Source organism: Camelus ferus, chromosome 29 (assembly GCF_009834535.1).
Source record: "Camelus ferus isolate YT-003-E chromosome 29, BCGSAC_Cfer_1.0, whole genome shotgun sequence".
Classification (NCBI taxonomy): Eukaryota; Metazoa; Chordata; class Mammalia; order Artiodactyla; family Camelidae; genus Camelus; species Camelus ferus.
Window position 1 is genome coordinate 11,372,080 of NC_045724.1, and position 15,660 is coordinate 11,387,739.

Sequence of the window (15,660 nt, forward strand, 5' to 3'; positions counted from 1 at the left end):
GGACCATCCTTTTCTCTAAGACTCCTTCTAAAGATTAGTCAACGAGGATCTTTGGCCAAATGTCAGACTTAATAGATCTCAGGGTAAGAAGTAAGTTCGAAAAGCTTCTAAAAACGCTCTCAGGCACACACTGTAAGTGACAATTTAAGACGCCCAGAGACTTGGGGTCAGAGCTGGACTTCCATGCATGGAAACTGGGTTCCTCCTACAGCCCTCCACCCTCTGCCAACCTCCCAGGCCTCGTCCATGGCCCACTCAGGAAACAGACCAGGGCAGGGACATCCTACCAAGCTGGGCACAGGAAGCATATTCGATACTTTGATGAACAATCAAACAATCATGAATAATTCATGTACATGAACTGTCTCGGCCATGAATGGGGGACAAACATGGCCTCAGGTGAGCTCGTGGCATGTTTCATGCCTCAGAACACAGAAACAATCCCCTCCTGCTTCACGTGCTCTTAAAAAGCTGCTCCCCTCCACCACTAACACTCAGCCCTTCCCTTGGCCCTTTGCTGTTTTTCTGCTTCAGCCCCAGGCTCGCTGTCTGAGCTCTGGCTTTTCTTATAGACTCTATCCCCCTCCTTCCCCCCAGTACATGGAACTTACACCCTCAAAGCATATTTAGTTCATTGGTAATAATGGAAAACAGGAGCTGGCTAGGTCTTAGAGATCAGTTAATGCAGTGATTTTGAAACAATGTCCGATGAGCCTTGGGATTCCTCAGTGGCCAGCAACAGAGGCCACTGGGCTCGCATATGAGTGTGTCCCACAGGTTCTTGACACAAGTCTCATGGCCCAGAGAGCCACACCTACAGATCTGAACTGAACAGTCTCATGCAAACTGTTTCTGCTCAGCAACTGGTTCAGCTAACGGGTAGAGCCCAGCTGGATGAATCCCCAGACACAGGGCACTAGCTGTAGTTCTGCTTTGTGGGCAGAGGTCCCACCAGGCTTGAGAATGCACTCATTCTGGCAAACTCTGGGTCCAGGGAATACTTTGAGCTGTAATAGTGAAATGGTCATTATTTCATGTCTGAAATGTATTTCATTTCAAAACTATTACTCTGTTTTAGAGAAGATGTTTATCCTTTAGGTGCTTGGCTATCTGAAATCCATTAGGGGACATAGTTCAGGGTTAGTAGCCAAAAATGGCATGGAGTCAGGACCTTAAAATCTACAAGTTTAGAAGAAAATAAACATATTCGCAAAAGTTTTTACTGAAGAATTGTACTACTTCCCAATTTTTTAAAAGGTAAAAATCCATGGGGGGTAAGGGTGGTAGGGAAATGGGGGTCTGTTCAAGGGGTATTGAGTTTCAGGTTTGCAAGGTAAAAAAGTTCTAGGTGGGAGGGTACAGCTCAAGACATAGAGCACATGCTTAGCATGCATGAGGTCCTGCGTTCAATCCCCAGTACCTCCTCTAAAAATGAATAAACAAGTAAACCCACTCCCGCCCAAAAAAGTTCTAGAGAGTTGTTCCACCGCAATGTAAATATAGTTAACATTACTGAACTGTATGCTTAGAATTGATTAAGATGGTTAATTTTATATGTTTTTACCACAATTTTAAAATATATTTTAAAAGGTGGGGGGCCAGTGGGGAGAAGAAAAATCCATGAATGCTTCTAGTGGTCTCAAAACACCATTTCCCACTAAAAGGAACAAAGACCCTAGAGAAATTGCCATTTCCAGGTCTCAGGCAACAAATGTATGAGATGAGCCTAGAACAAGATATTAGATCCCCAGTTTCAGGACAGTCCCATTGACCAAAGATGGGTTTTCTATTGCTGCTGTAACAAACCACCACAAACTTAATGCTTTAAAACAGTACAAATGAACTCAACGGGTTAAAAATCAAAGTGTCCACATAACTGGTTCTTCTGGGGGACAAATCTGTTTGCCTGCCTTTTTCAGCTTGAGAGCTGCAAACTTGGCATTCCTCCGTCTTTAAAGTTCAGCACTCCCATCTCCACATCCAACATCACATTGCCTTCTCCCCTGATCCCCTGCCTCCCTCTTATAAGGACACTGTGATTACACTGACCCATTTGGATGATCCAGGAAAATTTCCCCAACTCAAGATCCATCTATAAAATTCCTTTTGCCATATAAGGTAATATTTACATCTTCCAGGCATGAACATTCTGGGGGACCATTATTCAGCCAACCTACAGACTATATGAATGTTAATAAGATAGTAGCAGCAATTAATTGAAATACATCAAATATATTTAAATTCATGAGCTCATAATTTTTTTAAAGTCTAATTAATCATCAGATGATGCTAGGAAACCAGCTCTATTTCGAAAACTGATAAACAGAAAGAATTAAGCATTTGTCCTGACTTTTCTATAGTAAACTGAACTACTGGTAACCAAATAGTAGAGACAGGCAAATTTCCTTTGCCTTCTCGTACTCTTTTCTCTACCTTTAGGAGTATTTCAGCTAATACATGAACAAGGAATAATAGAATATAACCATTTCACAGCATCTAATGAATTAGTGAACTTGGGCACTGAGCATCAATGGTTGCTAATATCACAGAGAGACAGAAAGACATTGTGTACCTCTTGATGGATGAACACTGTGGGAGCCAACCTCCAAGATGACTCCCAATGATCCTTACTTCTTGGTATGCAAATCCTTGTCTAGCTCCCCTCAGCAATGAAGACAGGTGACTGTGTAACTAAGAAAATAATGCACAACGACAATGTGCAACTTCCAAGGTAGATTATAAAAAACATAGTGCCCTCTACCTTGCTTTCCTGGATCGACTGCTCTGGAGGAAACAAGTAGCCGTAAAGAGAGATCCATGTGGTAAGAAATTAAGGCCTCCTCCCAAAAGGCCAGTACCAATTTATCAGTCATGTGAATGAGACTCTGGAAGCAGTTCCGGCTGCCCCCCGTCCAGCCTTCAGATGACAGCAACACCAGCTAATATCTTAACTGCAGTCCCATGACAGAACCTCAGCCACACCCACTCAGCTAAGCCATTCTCGACTACCTGACCAACAAACACGGTGCAATGTTACAAATGTTTGTTGATGTTTTACACCACTAAGTTTCAGGGGCAATTAGTTATGCAATGATAGGTAACTAATACAAACACATCTGCTATGAATCAGTCTTGTCCAAAATAACTAAACCTCAATGTGATGAAGCTGCACGTCCAACTACCAATTTATAGGAAATACAATAGACAGAGAAACATGTTCAATTACAACTTGGAGATACAATCAGAATATCTAGACCATGAAAACACATAAAGGATCAAAACCAGTTTCTTCAACAGATGGCTTGCAAAGGGGAAAGTGAAAGAAATGGAGGGGCCCATAGACTAGAGAAGTCTTAAAAGGCATTTCAAAAATTGGTGTGAAAAAGGTGGGAACTTTACTTAGATCTTAATCCAAACAAAATTGTGGAGAAAAAATTATAAAACAATTGGAAATTTGAATAGACTGGATATTTGGTAACATTGAGGTAGGGGCAGTTTAGATATTATAATGTATTGTAGTTATATATTTTTAAGTCCTTATCTTGTAGAGTTACAAAACTAAGTATTTAAGAAAGAAATATGATGCCTGGGATTTGCTTCCAAAATAAAGTAGAGGGCAATTGGTTGGGGTCTAGATGAAACAATATTGACCACATATTGGTAATTGTTGAATTCAGGTAAGAGTCATGTTGTTGTGAAAAAAATCAGAATTTTACCTAACAAATGTGTCCACACTAAGGCTGTCATTCAGAACCTAACAGCCGTTTTGTTACTTTTGCTTCCAAAAGCTGAAGCCTTTGGAAATCTATATGAAGAAAAAGATTACATTTTATTGTCAAAGGGTCTATTATCTGATGTAACCCAGATGTCGGGTTGGATCTCCTTGCCTTTTGAGACTCACATAACTGACTCAATGTCCTTTCCGTATAGTTAGACTCATCACCTTCTCAATCTTTCCAAGGTTACTCTGCCAGGGAGAGGGTACTGAAGTGGCATGGGAGACGTGCGTGTATTTCTCCTTACCTTAGTTGGAGTTGTTTCTGACTTATTTCAGTGACCATCATGTTATCCTATGCACGCTGATCCTTCTCTACATCTTGGTCTCACTCCAGAGCATGCCCTTGAGAAGTCATCTTTCTCACGTGGACTTTTAAGCCTCTTTTCTTTTCCCAAAACCACCAAGTTGTCTTCTGAGGAATTATTCTGATACTAATAAAAAATGGCTTTTCACTCCACTGCACAGGTGACAAAAATGGTTACACGGATACAGGACATTTAATGAAAGAGATGTATGTACTCAAATCAAGTCATGAGAGATGACCCTTGGGAAAAAACTTCAAGACGTTAACAACGCTGTTTTTTGGTTGGTTTTTTTTTCCTGTCTTATCTAATGATTTGATGAGTATTTGATTATGGAATAATCTTTTCCTAGAAAGATGCAAATCACATTAACTGCTAAAACAGCAACAGATGTATGTCTAGGGGACAGAGGACAGAAGAGCAGGCAGGCAGAGGCCCAAGCTGAGGACAGAGAAGGCGTCAGCTTGTTCATCTTTCTGACAACGGAGCCGGCCCTCTACTTCGATCACAAGCTGGCTGATCCTAGCAGAAGGCAGGCTCTGGGTCTGAGAGAGATGTGCACTGCTCTGTCTTAAGCTGCCTCCCATAAGCCTCTAGTAGCTTCAGACTTGATCCTTCCCCCTGGGAACTAGTGATCTCCTACTGCTCCTCCATCAGCCTCTCTCACACACAGGCAAACCAAAAAGATATGAACCATCATGGGAGGCGGTAGGAGACATTAGGCGGTTGCGTAGAGCCGGGTCTCCATCAACCTCCCCCGCACACAGCACGCCATAAAGATTAGGTTATACTGACCACTGTGGCAGGTGATGGGAGACGTTAGGCAGCTCCACACAGACTGGGTCTTTTGTTCTTAACCATGACTCTGGCAACTAGCACTGCTGGGCACACTCTAAGACGTCACCAGTATCTACTCAACTAAATAGCATGAGTTGAGGCCTTTTGATCCTGGCTGAAAATCCTTACCAAGAACCAACTTTCTCTCTACAATTAGAAGTAAAAATCTTAAAATGCCTTGATAGCTCAGAGACTGCTACTTTACAAAACGTACTATCCATCTATTCAGTACAGACGATTTTTCTACTGTGACAGGGTGTACCAGAGGAGTGGACGTGGAGGGACAAATGGGACCACTGAAAACAACACAACACAGGTCACCCTTTCTTTCTCCAACAGCTAACCACACTCTACTGGACACACACTCTAATGGAAATCCTTATTATGGACAACCAGAGAAGTTAAACAACAGCCTGTGTTCTGAACCAAAGGAAGCAGATTAACACTGCTTTCCATAATTTGTGAACTTTTAAAGAGTTTTTAATGTGAGAAAAGGTAATGTCTATATCCTTAGGAAAATCCAAACACAGAGGAAAAATAACTCTCCCATTTGCTTCTAACATCTAATCCCCAGCTGAGAGGCAACCACACTTACAATATAAAAGTATAAAAGCGTATGTCAGCAAATACATCTATTTTCACACCTTTTAAAAACAAGAATGGTAGAATATCACGTTTTGTTTTTCAAACATAACTTACTTTATTATAAAGGAACATAATTCTCTGAAAAGTTAAAGTTCTTTTTGATACAATTTCAGATTATTTTTTAACAGTCACTAACATAAATCAAAAGCAAAAGCAATTTTATTATTATGCATTGGAACATACATCACATTTAAGCACAAACATAAAAACAACAGGCTCATTTCTCTTCTTTAAGCTGTTTCTTTTCACTGGCTTCTTCCATATCAAAAGTGAATGGTTTGTCATAACCCATGAGATGGTTATAGTCTTCAGGGTTTGGAAAGAGCGCTGGATTAACTAACAAAGATTTTGTTTTGGCATAAAATGTGGTAAACACATGTGCACTGTTGGGAATCCTCACATCATTTTGGTGAAACACTGTGCTTGTTTCTAAAAGCACCACATTGTAAGTAATGGCTTTGTAAGTGTCTGTTGTGGCCTCATGGTACAACCGAATGACATAGCCTTTGGTAATAAAGTGAAGTAGTACTGGAGTGATCACGGTAAAGCTTCCTATGATGCTGTAGAATAAGATTTGCAAAGGCACACTTCCAAATATAATATTATTTTGTGCAAAAATGTACGGGAGAAATGCAAGGCTGATCACACTTGTAGAGTAAGAGAAACATTTCACACCTAAATAGGGGGAAAATGGGAGAGAATTAATACCTTTAACTGATACAAGAAACAATCCAATTAATTCTTCTACCTTTCTACCATATCGTCATCAAACAAAACAACAACAAACAAAATCAAAACACATACATAGTGCTTATTATATTCCAGTTTCTGCTTTAAGCACTTCACATGTTTTATTCATAAAATCTACAAAAAAGTCCCATTGAGAGAGATACGTAATTATCATTATGATCTGTCCCATTTAAGAGATGAGAAAAATGAGGCACTTGCTCAATGTCACAGAACTACCTAGTGGCTGTGTTGGGCTGCAAGCCCAGGCAATCTGATGCTACAGTCCAGGCTGCTGGCCACTAAAATGCACTGCCTCTCCAGGTGAGAAATCTGCTTTCGGGCTGACTGGCTTCTACCTCAGTTCCCAATAAAAGACTTAATATTACTCAAAGATCCTTATGAATACTATGAAAGTTAGTTCAGTCAGCAGATTATCAAATAAAACTCTATTAACAAGCCCTTCCACAGATCTAACATAAAATGTTCAAATATGGGGCTAACTTTATCAAGGTGCCAGGGATTAAAACAGCAAATTACCAAAAAAAAAAAATAACCCCAGTGATTAAGAAACATATAGGAAAGGTATTCAACTCCTTTACCATGGAAAGACATTCAAGTGACATATTTTTACCTATCACATTAGAAAGATTAAAAGTCAATGACTTCTGGACTATACACTTTAAAAAGGTCAAAATGGTATTTTACATTACGTGTATTTTACCACAATAAATAAATGACTTAAAAATGTAACTTTTCTTAGTTTGAATGTGTACGTTTAACATGATCTAATACCATCTGTTTGGAAAAAGATGAGTTGAGATCCTAGTAGACAAGTCGATTATAAAGTAAATTTGGAAAAACAAAGGAAGCGGAAAAAAAAAGGGAAGGGTTGATACTAAAACCTAGAGTTATAATTAAAATAGCGTGGTTCTGGTGCACAAATAAACAGATTAATGGAACTAAATGGAAAATTTAGTAACCATCCAACTGCACATGAAAATTTAGCATCAAATAAAGATATACTCCAAAACTAGTGGTGTTGGGACAACTGGATGGCCAAATGGAGAAGATAAAATTCAGTCTACTTCCCATACTATAAATCAGGGAAATTCCAAATAATCCTGAGAGGTATAAGAAGAAAACATCCATGAAGTCCCTTATAACCTGAGAATGGGAAAACTCTTCTAATTGTGACTCAAAATACAGAGGCAATCAAGGGGAAAAACTAACAAATCTGATTTTTAAAACATACATGGACATAAATACCATAAACAGAGTAAAAGAGGCAAATGAGAAAAAATATTTGCAACTTACATCACAAAGGGTTAATATCCTCAATATATAAAAGGTTTCTAGCGTATGTGAAGAAAAAGATAACAACCTAATATGCAAACATGCAAGAGAATATAAGCAGACAGTCCGAGGAAACAAAATGAACTTCAACAGATGAACTGATGCTACACCCCAATCATGAGAAACATGCAATTAAAACCAGTGAGAGAGTTTTTCCCCTAAACTGGCAAAACCAAAAGTTTGACATCATACTCTGTTGGTGAGGCAATAACAAAGCAGACACTCTCATACACTGCTGTTGGCTGAAGGCTTAATTATCTTGCACCAGCAATTTAAAAAGTAATTCCTTCTTTCCTCCCACAGGTATTTGCTGTAACAGCAGTACACATGGGATAAATGGGGACCAAGCTGCCTTCTATATAAAAGCCTCCTCAGCCCGTCCAACTACCTCTTTTTTCCCCATTACTTCTGTTACACTGAAGTGGGTTAAATAGTGTCCTCCCCAAATTTACGTCCAGCCAGAACCTCAGAATGCGACCTTATTTGGAAAAAGGGTCTTTGCAGACAACCAAAAGTTGAGATAAGGTCATACTGGATTAGGGTGGGCTCTACACTCAATGAGAGTATCCTTAAAGGGACAGAACAGGACAAACAGAGACACAGAGAAGGCCGTGTGAAGCAGAAGGCAGAGACGAGTTCTGCAGCTACAAGCCAAGGAACACAAAGGACTGTTGGGAGCCACCAGAAGCTGGAAGAGGCAAGGAAGAATTCTTTCCTAGAGGCTTCAGAGAGCATGGCTGTGCCAACCCCTTGATTTCAGACTTCCAGGCTTCAGAACTATGGGAATAAATTTTTACTGTTTTAAGCCACCAAGTTGGTGGAAATTTAACACAAGTGCCCTAGGAAACTAACACGCACACATACTTTATTTTGCTTGGACTGAAGTAATTGCTATTTTCTAAACATATTCTGGGCTTTTCCATCTTGATGCCTTTGCTCATACTACTTCCACAGCCGGGATGCCCTTCACTCACACCTCTTCATATTCAAATTCTACTCATCTTAAAATGGGAATACCATGACATGAGTAATTACTTGCTGCAAAATTAACAAGAACTGTCAACTAAAAGGCCCTTCAAATGTCTTTAAACTGGAGCCATCTGGTAGTTTAAAGAATCTACAGAAACGGTACCTCTATGTTAATGGTCTCTCACTCAGTTTTACATGGAAAAAATGTTTCTCCCTCAATTTCTACATACAAAAAAATTAATCCCTGATAAATATATAGAGTGACTTTCTATTATCATAATATTGAAAGAACTCAAAGATTTAATTCTACAAGTTACAATTCTAGACATTTGAATACCATGGAGAGCTATGCTCTTCCACAAACGTTACATCCTACCCACACCAAAATTAGTTCCTATTTACATTCTCTTCTTTCCAGCATGAAGTCAAGTGGAAACGTGAAACAAATTAATAAGTCTTCCCTTCGTCTGAAGGAATGGTGTCTGTGTTCAGAAGGGGAACAATGAGGGTCACTGTTAACACATCTCAGTAACATCAGTCCAGGTATCCCAAGCCAGAGGTGTGACTCAGGCTCAATGGCCACTCATGTATTGACTCCTGAAGAAATTTCTACCATCCAAGAATGATTATTCCAGTAACTTCAGAACTCCTCTGAATAGTGATTATAATCAGCCCTTACTCCCAGAAAGTTTTAAATAGCTTAAACTGTATTTTAAACACAGTCTATTTTAATGCCATAAAGTTGAGAACTTACAGATTTCCAGAGTAAATTTTAGACAATCAGTTGACACCAACATGATCAAAAACACACACACAAATGGGGCGCTGAAATCTTGTGGCCAACTATAAAGTAGTCCTCCAGATATTTCGGGTTATACTTATTTTTAAGGGTTATTAAAATGAAATACAACCTCCAGAACTTGACTATCACATATCTAAATTCTTCTGACCTTTCCTACTGAATTATTCCACACTAAATACTGAATTACAATCTAAAGAAAGAGCTTTAAACTTATTAGCTATTTTATACAGTCTTTTCCATCTCTACGATAACTCCCTACCACCTGGAAAAGCAACTAAACAAACATGTTTGCTGAAAACTCTAAAATGACCTAAAAAATATAAAATTAATATATTTTTTAATTATAAAGGTACTACATACTCATTTTAACTGCCAACTTAAAAATAGAGAGAAGTGTCTACTTGCCCAAAATAATTCTTAAGAGGTACTCGTCCACACTTTTTCTCTGGACATCCACAAACATTACATAAATAGACACTTTCAGTTGTTTTGTTGCTAAACATCCCAAGAGGTGATGAAATCTTTAGTGCCCAGGTATAAGATCAGTCATAAGAGTCTTCAAAAAACCTTTTAAAAATCTCCTAAAAATGCAAAGGTCTCAGCCTCTAAATCTTCTCTCAACAGGCCACAAGAAAAAAAATTGTATTTTCTCCTCATGTGTTATAATTACAAGGTGCTAAAATAATAAACACTACATGCTAAGAACGTTTTTACACTAAAAGGCAAAAAAAAAAGGGGGAAATATCCTCACTTCCGATTACCCACCAAATACTGTTCGGGCCAGATTCCCAGTATAAATCAGCCTTCCATCTTCTGCTTTTTCATGTTGTGTATGTAAACATCGAACACATCCATGCCAATAAACAGGTACCTATTAGAACAGAGACCATTATAAGGTGACTACATAATAAATTGCATTTTAGATCAACTTTTAACTTTTTTTATTTTTAATAATATAATTAAGACTAAAAGAGAACTTATCACATGGGGTGATTTAAAGAATTCTCCCAAATAATTTAAAGAGCTAAAAAAAAAATTAAAACTGAGTAACAGAATGGGTTTCCTTAATTCTCAAATGGACACGCGCTGAACTGGAGTTGGAAGACCCAGGTTTGCATCCCAGCTAGCAGCTTTTTAGATAAAGTGGCCTTAAACAAGTAAAAGCTAATGGGACAGTTTCTTTTATTCCACGTCACTCTCACTTGACTGTCAAAAAAAAATTATGTAAGTAAACCACTGCAAGTTCAGATTGTTTGAAGTCCTGACCGTTTTTAATACCTCTAAAATATTTATACTATAGCTAGTATTTTTTAAAAAGAATGGCTCTTTCCCCCAAAGGCCTTGTATTCATCCCTTGTTCCTCGTAAAAAAATATTTTACTTGAAATCCTACTTCAAATTTCACAAGAACAAGAGTTCCCCAAACCTCTGAAAATGACTTTCACAACACACACTCTTCAAAATGTAAAAGGCATCCCTAATTCCTTTATGCTGACATTTAATTAGATTCCAATTCCCGTGTTGGCCTTTCTTCCAAATTTCAACCACGTTGATAATCCTGATGTTTTATGGGGCAGGATTAGAAGACAATTTATTCAGATTAAAAATGAGAAGGATTAACATGTCCACCCCCTTTTTCCAGGGAGCAAAGGAATTCCTAAAAATAGAGCCACTTAATAAAAAAAAAAAATTCAAAACCAGGTTCTCTGAGTTCTTTCAGATTCAATCTCCACGTGATGCCTCTAATTTCGTCGCAAATTAACCATTCCGAGCTTCCGCTCAAGGATAGAAAAGAAAATCAGCAGACTCCTCACAAACCTGCTGGATTTGCAACCACTTGTAGAGTGACCGAAACTGCCCAGAAAATAACCACTTTACAGCGGGCACCGCTGGACTCTCGGGTGCTGTGCACCCCAGGACCAGCGGCCTGCTCCCTCTGCGGGCCCCGCAAAAGGCTCCTTCCGCACTAGAGGCGCCAGGCAGGCCAGGAGGAGCTGCCTGAGAGCACGGGCTCCCCAGGCCGGATGCCACTCCCGCCCCACACCCTTACTCCAGTCCGCAAGCCCTCGGACGGCCGACCTGCACTCGCACGGGACGCGGGAGAAGCGGCGCGACTCCCCGCAGCCCCGCGCCCCAGCCGCCAATCGGCCCTGAGAAGCCGCTACAGGAGGCCGCCCACGAGAGGGCCGCCCTGGGGCCTCGAAGCGCGGTGGCCGCCCACGGCGCCGTCTTCTTCCCCCCGAGCCGCAGTCCGGCCGCCCACGGACCGCCTAACGCCAGGAGCAGCATCCCGCGCGTGATAAGGGACGACGGACCGCACTGCGGCAGTAGCGAGACACCCTGAGTCTCCTCAGTAGACCGCGGCCGGGACGAGCGGCGCACGCGCCGCACCCAGAAGGCCAGCGGGCCGCCTAGGCCCCCCGCGCGTGCGCAGATGTGCAGCCCGCTCGCAACCTGCCCAGGGGCGTGCGTTCCTTGCCGCTTAGGCTCTGAGCCCCTCCCGAGCATCGCTGCGGGGATCCGCAGACGCCCAGCGTGCGCGCGTTTGCTCTCGTCTGAGTCTGCAGCTCTTTACAACAGTGTGGGAGGACAGAGGGGAGAAGCCATGCGCGAAGGACAAAGCCTGGAAGCCAGGGTTAAATCTTTCATTCTCTTGGGCATCATCTTCTAGGCCCAGAAAAACTATTTTCTTTGCGGAAAATCATTCTAACCTATTGGCACAGAGGAATAATACATTTTACGTTTGAACAAAAATGAATGGTTAATTTAATCCAACTAATGGGTTGGTAGAACATAAAGGGAATTCATTCATATAATGTTGATAGTTGTCAAATTTGTCTTCAGACATCATTCTGATTCATATACGCTTTCGTTCATTATTCGTTAAAGAGGTATCGAGCGCCTCGCCTATTGCCAAGACTAAGTTGGAAGCAGCGGATACAAAGGTAGTGAATGAAATTGGAAATCCACAGTGCTTACATAGTGAAGGAAACACCTAAAAATAAGCTAAAATATAATGCTGTAATATAACTAAAATATACCAACTTACAAAATGTTACAGAAACCCAAGAAACAACAATTTTTTTCGCCTTATACTGTACAAAGGCTTCAGGTTCAGCTGAGACTGAAGGATGAGCACCCAACTAGTAAAGACACACTTTTGTTTACTATTTCAGAATTGTGTTTTTACTCAAAATGTTATTTGCACAGGAGAGGAGCAAACTAATAGTCTAAAATAGTATCACCATCGCAACTCCAAATCCTGTCTTTTTCTGAGTATCCAGAAGGATAAAATTATGCTACTTCTTTATGGGTAACTTCACTTTCTTAAAGTTATCTTCCACTTTTAAAAATTCTTGTTTTAGTATAATTCATATTACAAACATCAATTGTACATTATTATATACTGGTATGTATTTAAATTTTTCTGTTCATGTAAACTGTTTTCCTTTAATATTTTTAAAAACATAAAGTGAGGCATGTTAAAAATTTTTAGTTCATTTGAGCAAAAATTTATTCAAATCAGGCACCAAACTGGGAGTGGTTAGGGGTACTCCACTGACAAGATCTAGGGCAAGGTTTTTATAGAGAAGATGCACATGCAAAACAAATATATTATTTGATTGGTTATAGCTTATGCTGTTGCATTATTTGAGAAAATCTAGTTGGCTGTTTGTGGTTAGTGTTCCTACCCTGGAGGCGTTTACAGGAATTAAGTCCAGCTTAGGGTTTGGTTGCTTTACCAAGGCATCAGAGCCATCTCAGTCTAATGGCCTCCTTGTATGGTTACTTCTACAATATGTTGAGACAACCTGAATTTTTATCTTCTGTTCAGCTTAGTTTCTTCCTATGGAAACTGAAAGCAAATGAAAATATTAACATTTGGTCTACTTATCAAGGTTTCTAAATAGCTAAAATGAGATCTCATTCTGAAAACTCTGTGCTATTGATTTATATGGAATTGTTATTCATGGTTAAATAGATTTCGTAGTTCTAGTAATTTAGAGACATTTGTTGAATATAAACTACTTGAATGGGATTTTAGAATGATACTAAGGCTGTTTATAAATTAAACCTTGATTCCCCATTCATGTCATCTAGGAATTTCCCTTTAAAGATGGAGGCTGATGGCGAAAATGAAACTGGGTATCACTTGTAGAATATATGGACACCATTACTGTATGTAATTTTTGTTTGTTTTTTAGTTGTCTTCCCTCCCAATCCACCAGTCCCCTTTCCCTCCATTAAGGTGAGCTTAAGGTCATAATGGCATGATGGAAAAAAAGAAAAGAAATTTTTTGGTAGAGGTACTATTTTGATAAGAACACTAAATCTTCTTCATACATTACTGGTTTGGAGCAAATACTAGGAGAATCTTTTGGGGAAAGAATTTGTTAATAGATAACAAGATCTTTAAAAATGTTCATATTCTAAAGAAACAGAAACATGGTCAAAGATTTCTGTAGATACTGAACACAGTATTACTTATAATGATTTTAAAATGGTAATAAAGTCAATATCCAAGATTTAAGGAAATACTTAAGTGAATCATGGTACAGTTGGACAATGTAATTCTACACAGACATTAAAAATGATGCTTCTTGAGATTTTGGTTACAGAGGTGTGGGTTATTGAGGTTTGTTAAGTTGGAAAATAAATAGTATAAAGAACGATATACACAGTATGATCTATGTAAAAGTTCATAGAAAAACAAAGTTATCTGTAATTTCTGCATTTTATAAGCATGCATTATATTGATTACATAAATAAATAAAATTTTTAAATAAAAATTTGCACAAAAGAAAATAATAGTCCTCAACTAGATTCTAGCCCTAAATCTGGCATTAGCTAGCCTCGGTATCTTCACCTGGAAAATTCTATCATCCTCTAGGCAACTAACATAGTGATCCTTTTAGAAGGTGATAATGCAACAAGGAAAGGGGGAAGTTGAAAATGAGCCCACTGCCGCCTCTTTTCACCCCATTGCCTCTCCTCTCCACCAAAATTTATTCTGAGTTACTATTATAACCAAAAGGTTTTGTTTAAAATTTTTGCAGAGGCTTTGAAAAATTAACCCAGGACAATCTGTAAAAAGCAGTACCTTTTACATGCCAAATCAACTAAGAATATCTTTCAGGCAAAAGTCATTAATTAAGTCAAACTTTGTATCGCCTGTATCTGTTTTCCTTTTGTGGACTGTTGTTACACAACAGTCCTAGTTGAGCAACTTGCAGCGGTGAGAGTCTTGGCCTTACATTCCTTTCGTGCCACAGCCCGGTAAACAGAGGGTGAACTTTATTTAGCTGTTTCACCCTTCCTGGAAGAGTGCCTGAATTTCAGCATTTGAAAGCAAGTAAAGGCAGCTCCGACTTAGGATGGCTTGACTTAACAATTTTTTGACTTTACCATAATGGGAAAGCTATACATATTCAATGGAAACCCTACACAATTTTGAATTTTGATCTTTTCCTGGGCTACCAATATGTAGTATGAGACTCTCTCCCAATGTTGAAGCTCCCATTCAGCCTGTCAATCAGAAGGGGAAACAACCAATACACTGAAGGACCATTATGTTTTTCACTTTCAGTGCAGTAATCAATAAATTACACAAGATAATCTACACTGCATTATAAAATAAGCTTCGTGTTAGTTGATTCTTGCCCAACTGCAGTCTAGTGTTAAGGGTTCTGAGCACGTTCTAAGTAGACTAATGCTAAACTATGTTGAGTAGGTTAGTCTATTAAATGCATTTCTACTTAATATTTTCAACTTTGATGGGCTTATCAGGACATAACCCCATTTTAAGTGGAGGTAAGATCTGAAAAGAGGATAGGGAGATTGTGGGGAGAGAGAGAAAGAGCCGGCGAGGGAGCGGGAGAGAGAGGAAGGGGGGACAGAGGGGGCGTGGAAAGACAAAGATGGTGTGAGAATTAAGTACTGGTGGCAGGAATTTCTGTGAATGATTTCAGAATCCAGCACCTGAACAACCCGGTGGCTAGAAGGGGGATGGGAGGTGGAGGAAAGGCCCCAGGTTGGGGGTGGGGGTTGTTTTCAGTAAACACTGAAAGTTACCGGGAACAGAGGAAATGAGGCCAGCCGATTTCTCGAGCAACTGAGATGCTCTTCAAGCTCTGCAACTTTTCACAAAAGACAGAAAGGCAGTCATAAAACAGCACGATCCTGTTAGCATAGAAACTGCACCCCCACTTTTCAGTCTTCCCTCTACAGATATTCTCCCACCTCCAA

General features: G+C 39.6%; 1 protein-coding gene across 1 annotated transcript; it reads right to left on the minus strand.

Moving 5' to 3' along the window:
- Positions 1-5,703: 5,703 nt before the first annotated feature.
- Positions 5,704-11,843, minus strand: TMEM70 (transmembrane protein 70). The gene is made up of 3 exons (XM_032470286.1): positions 11,494-11,843; positions 10,181-10,286; positions 5,704-6,237 (listed from the first exon to the last, which is right to left on the minus strand). Exons 1-3 carry the CDS (start codon positions 11,701-11,703, stop codon positions 5,780-5,782), a joined length of 774 nt encoding a protein of 257 aa, XP_032326177.1. The 5' UTR covers positions 11,704-11,843; the 3' UTR covers positions 5,704-5,779.
- Positions 11,844-15,660: the final 3,817 nt, after the last annotated feature.

Excerpts from the sequence above, each read along its gene's own strand:
- TMEM70 (XM_032470286.1), bottom strand. The coding sequence starts at position 11,703 with ATGCTGCTCCTGGCGTTAGGCGGTCCGTGGGCGGCCGGACTGCGGCTC. Across the intron at positions 10,287-11,493 it reads CGCGTCCCGTGCGAGTGCAG|GTACCTGTTTATTGGCATGG; the intron begins GTCGGCCGTCCG and ends CTGTTCTAATAG. Across the intron at positions 6,238-10,180 it reads TCTGGCCCGAACAGTATTTG|GTGTGAAATGTTTCTCTTAC; the intron begins GTGGGTAATCGG and ends CCCCCTATTTAG.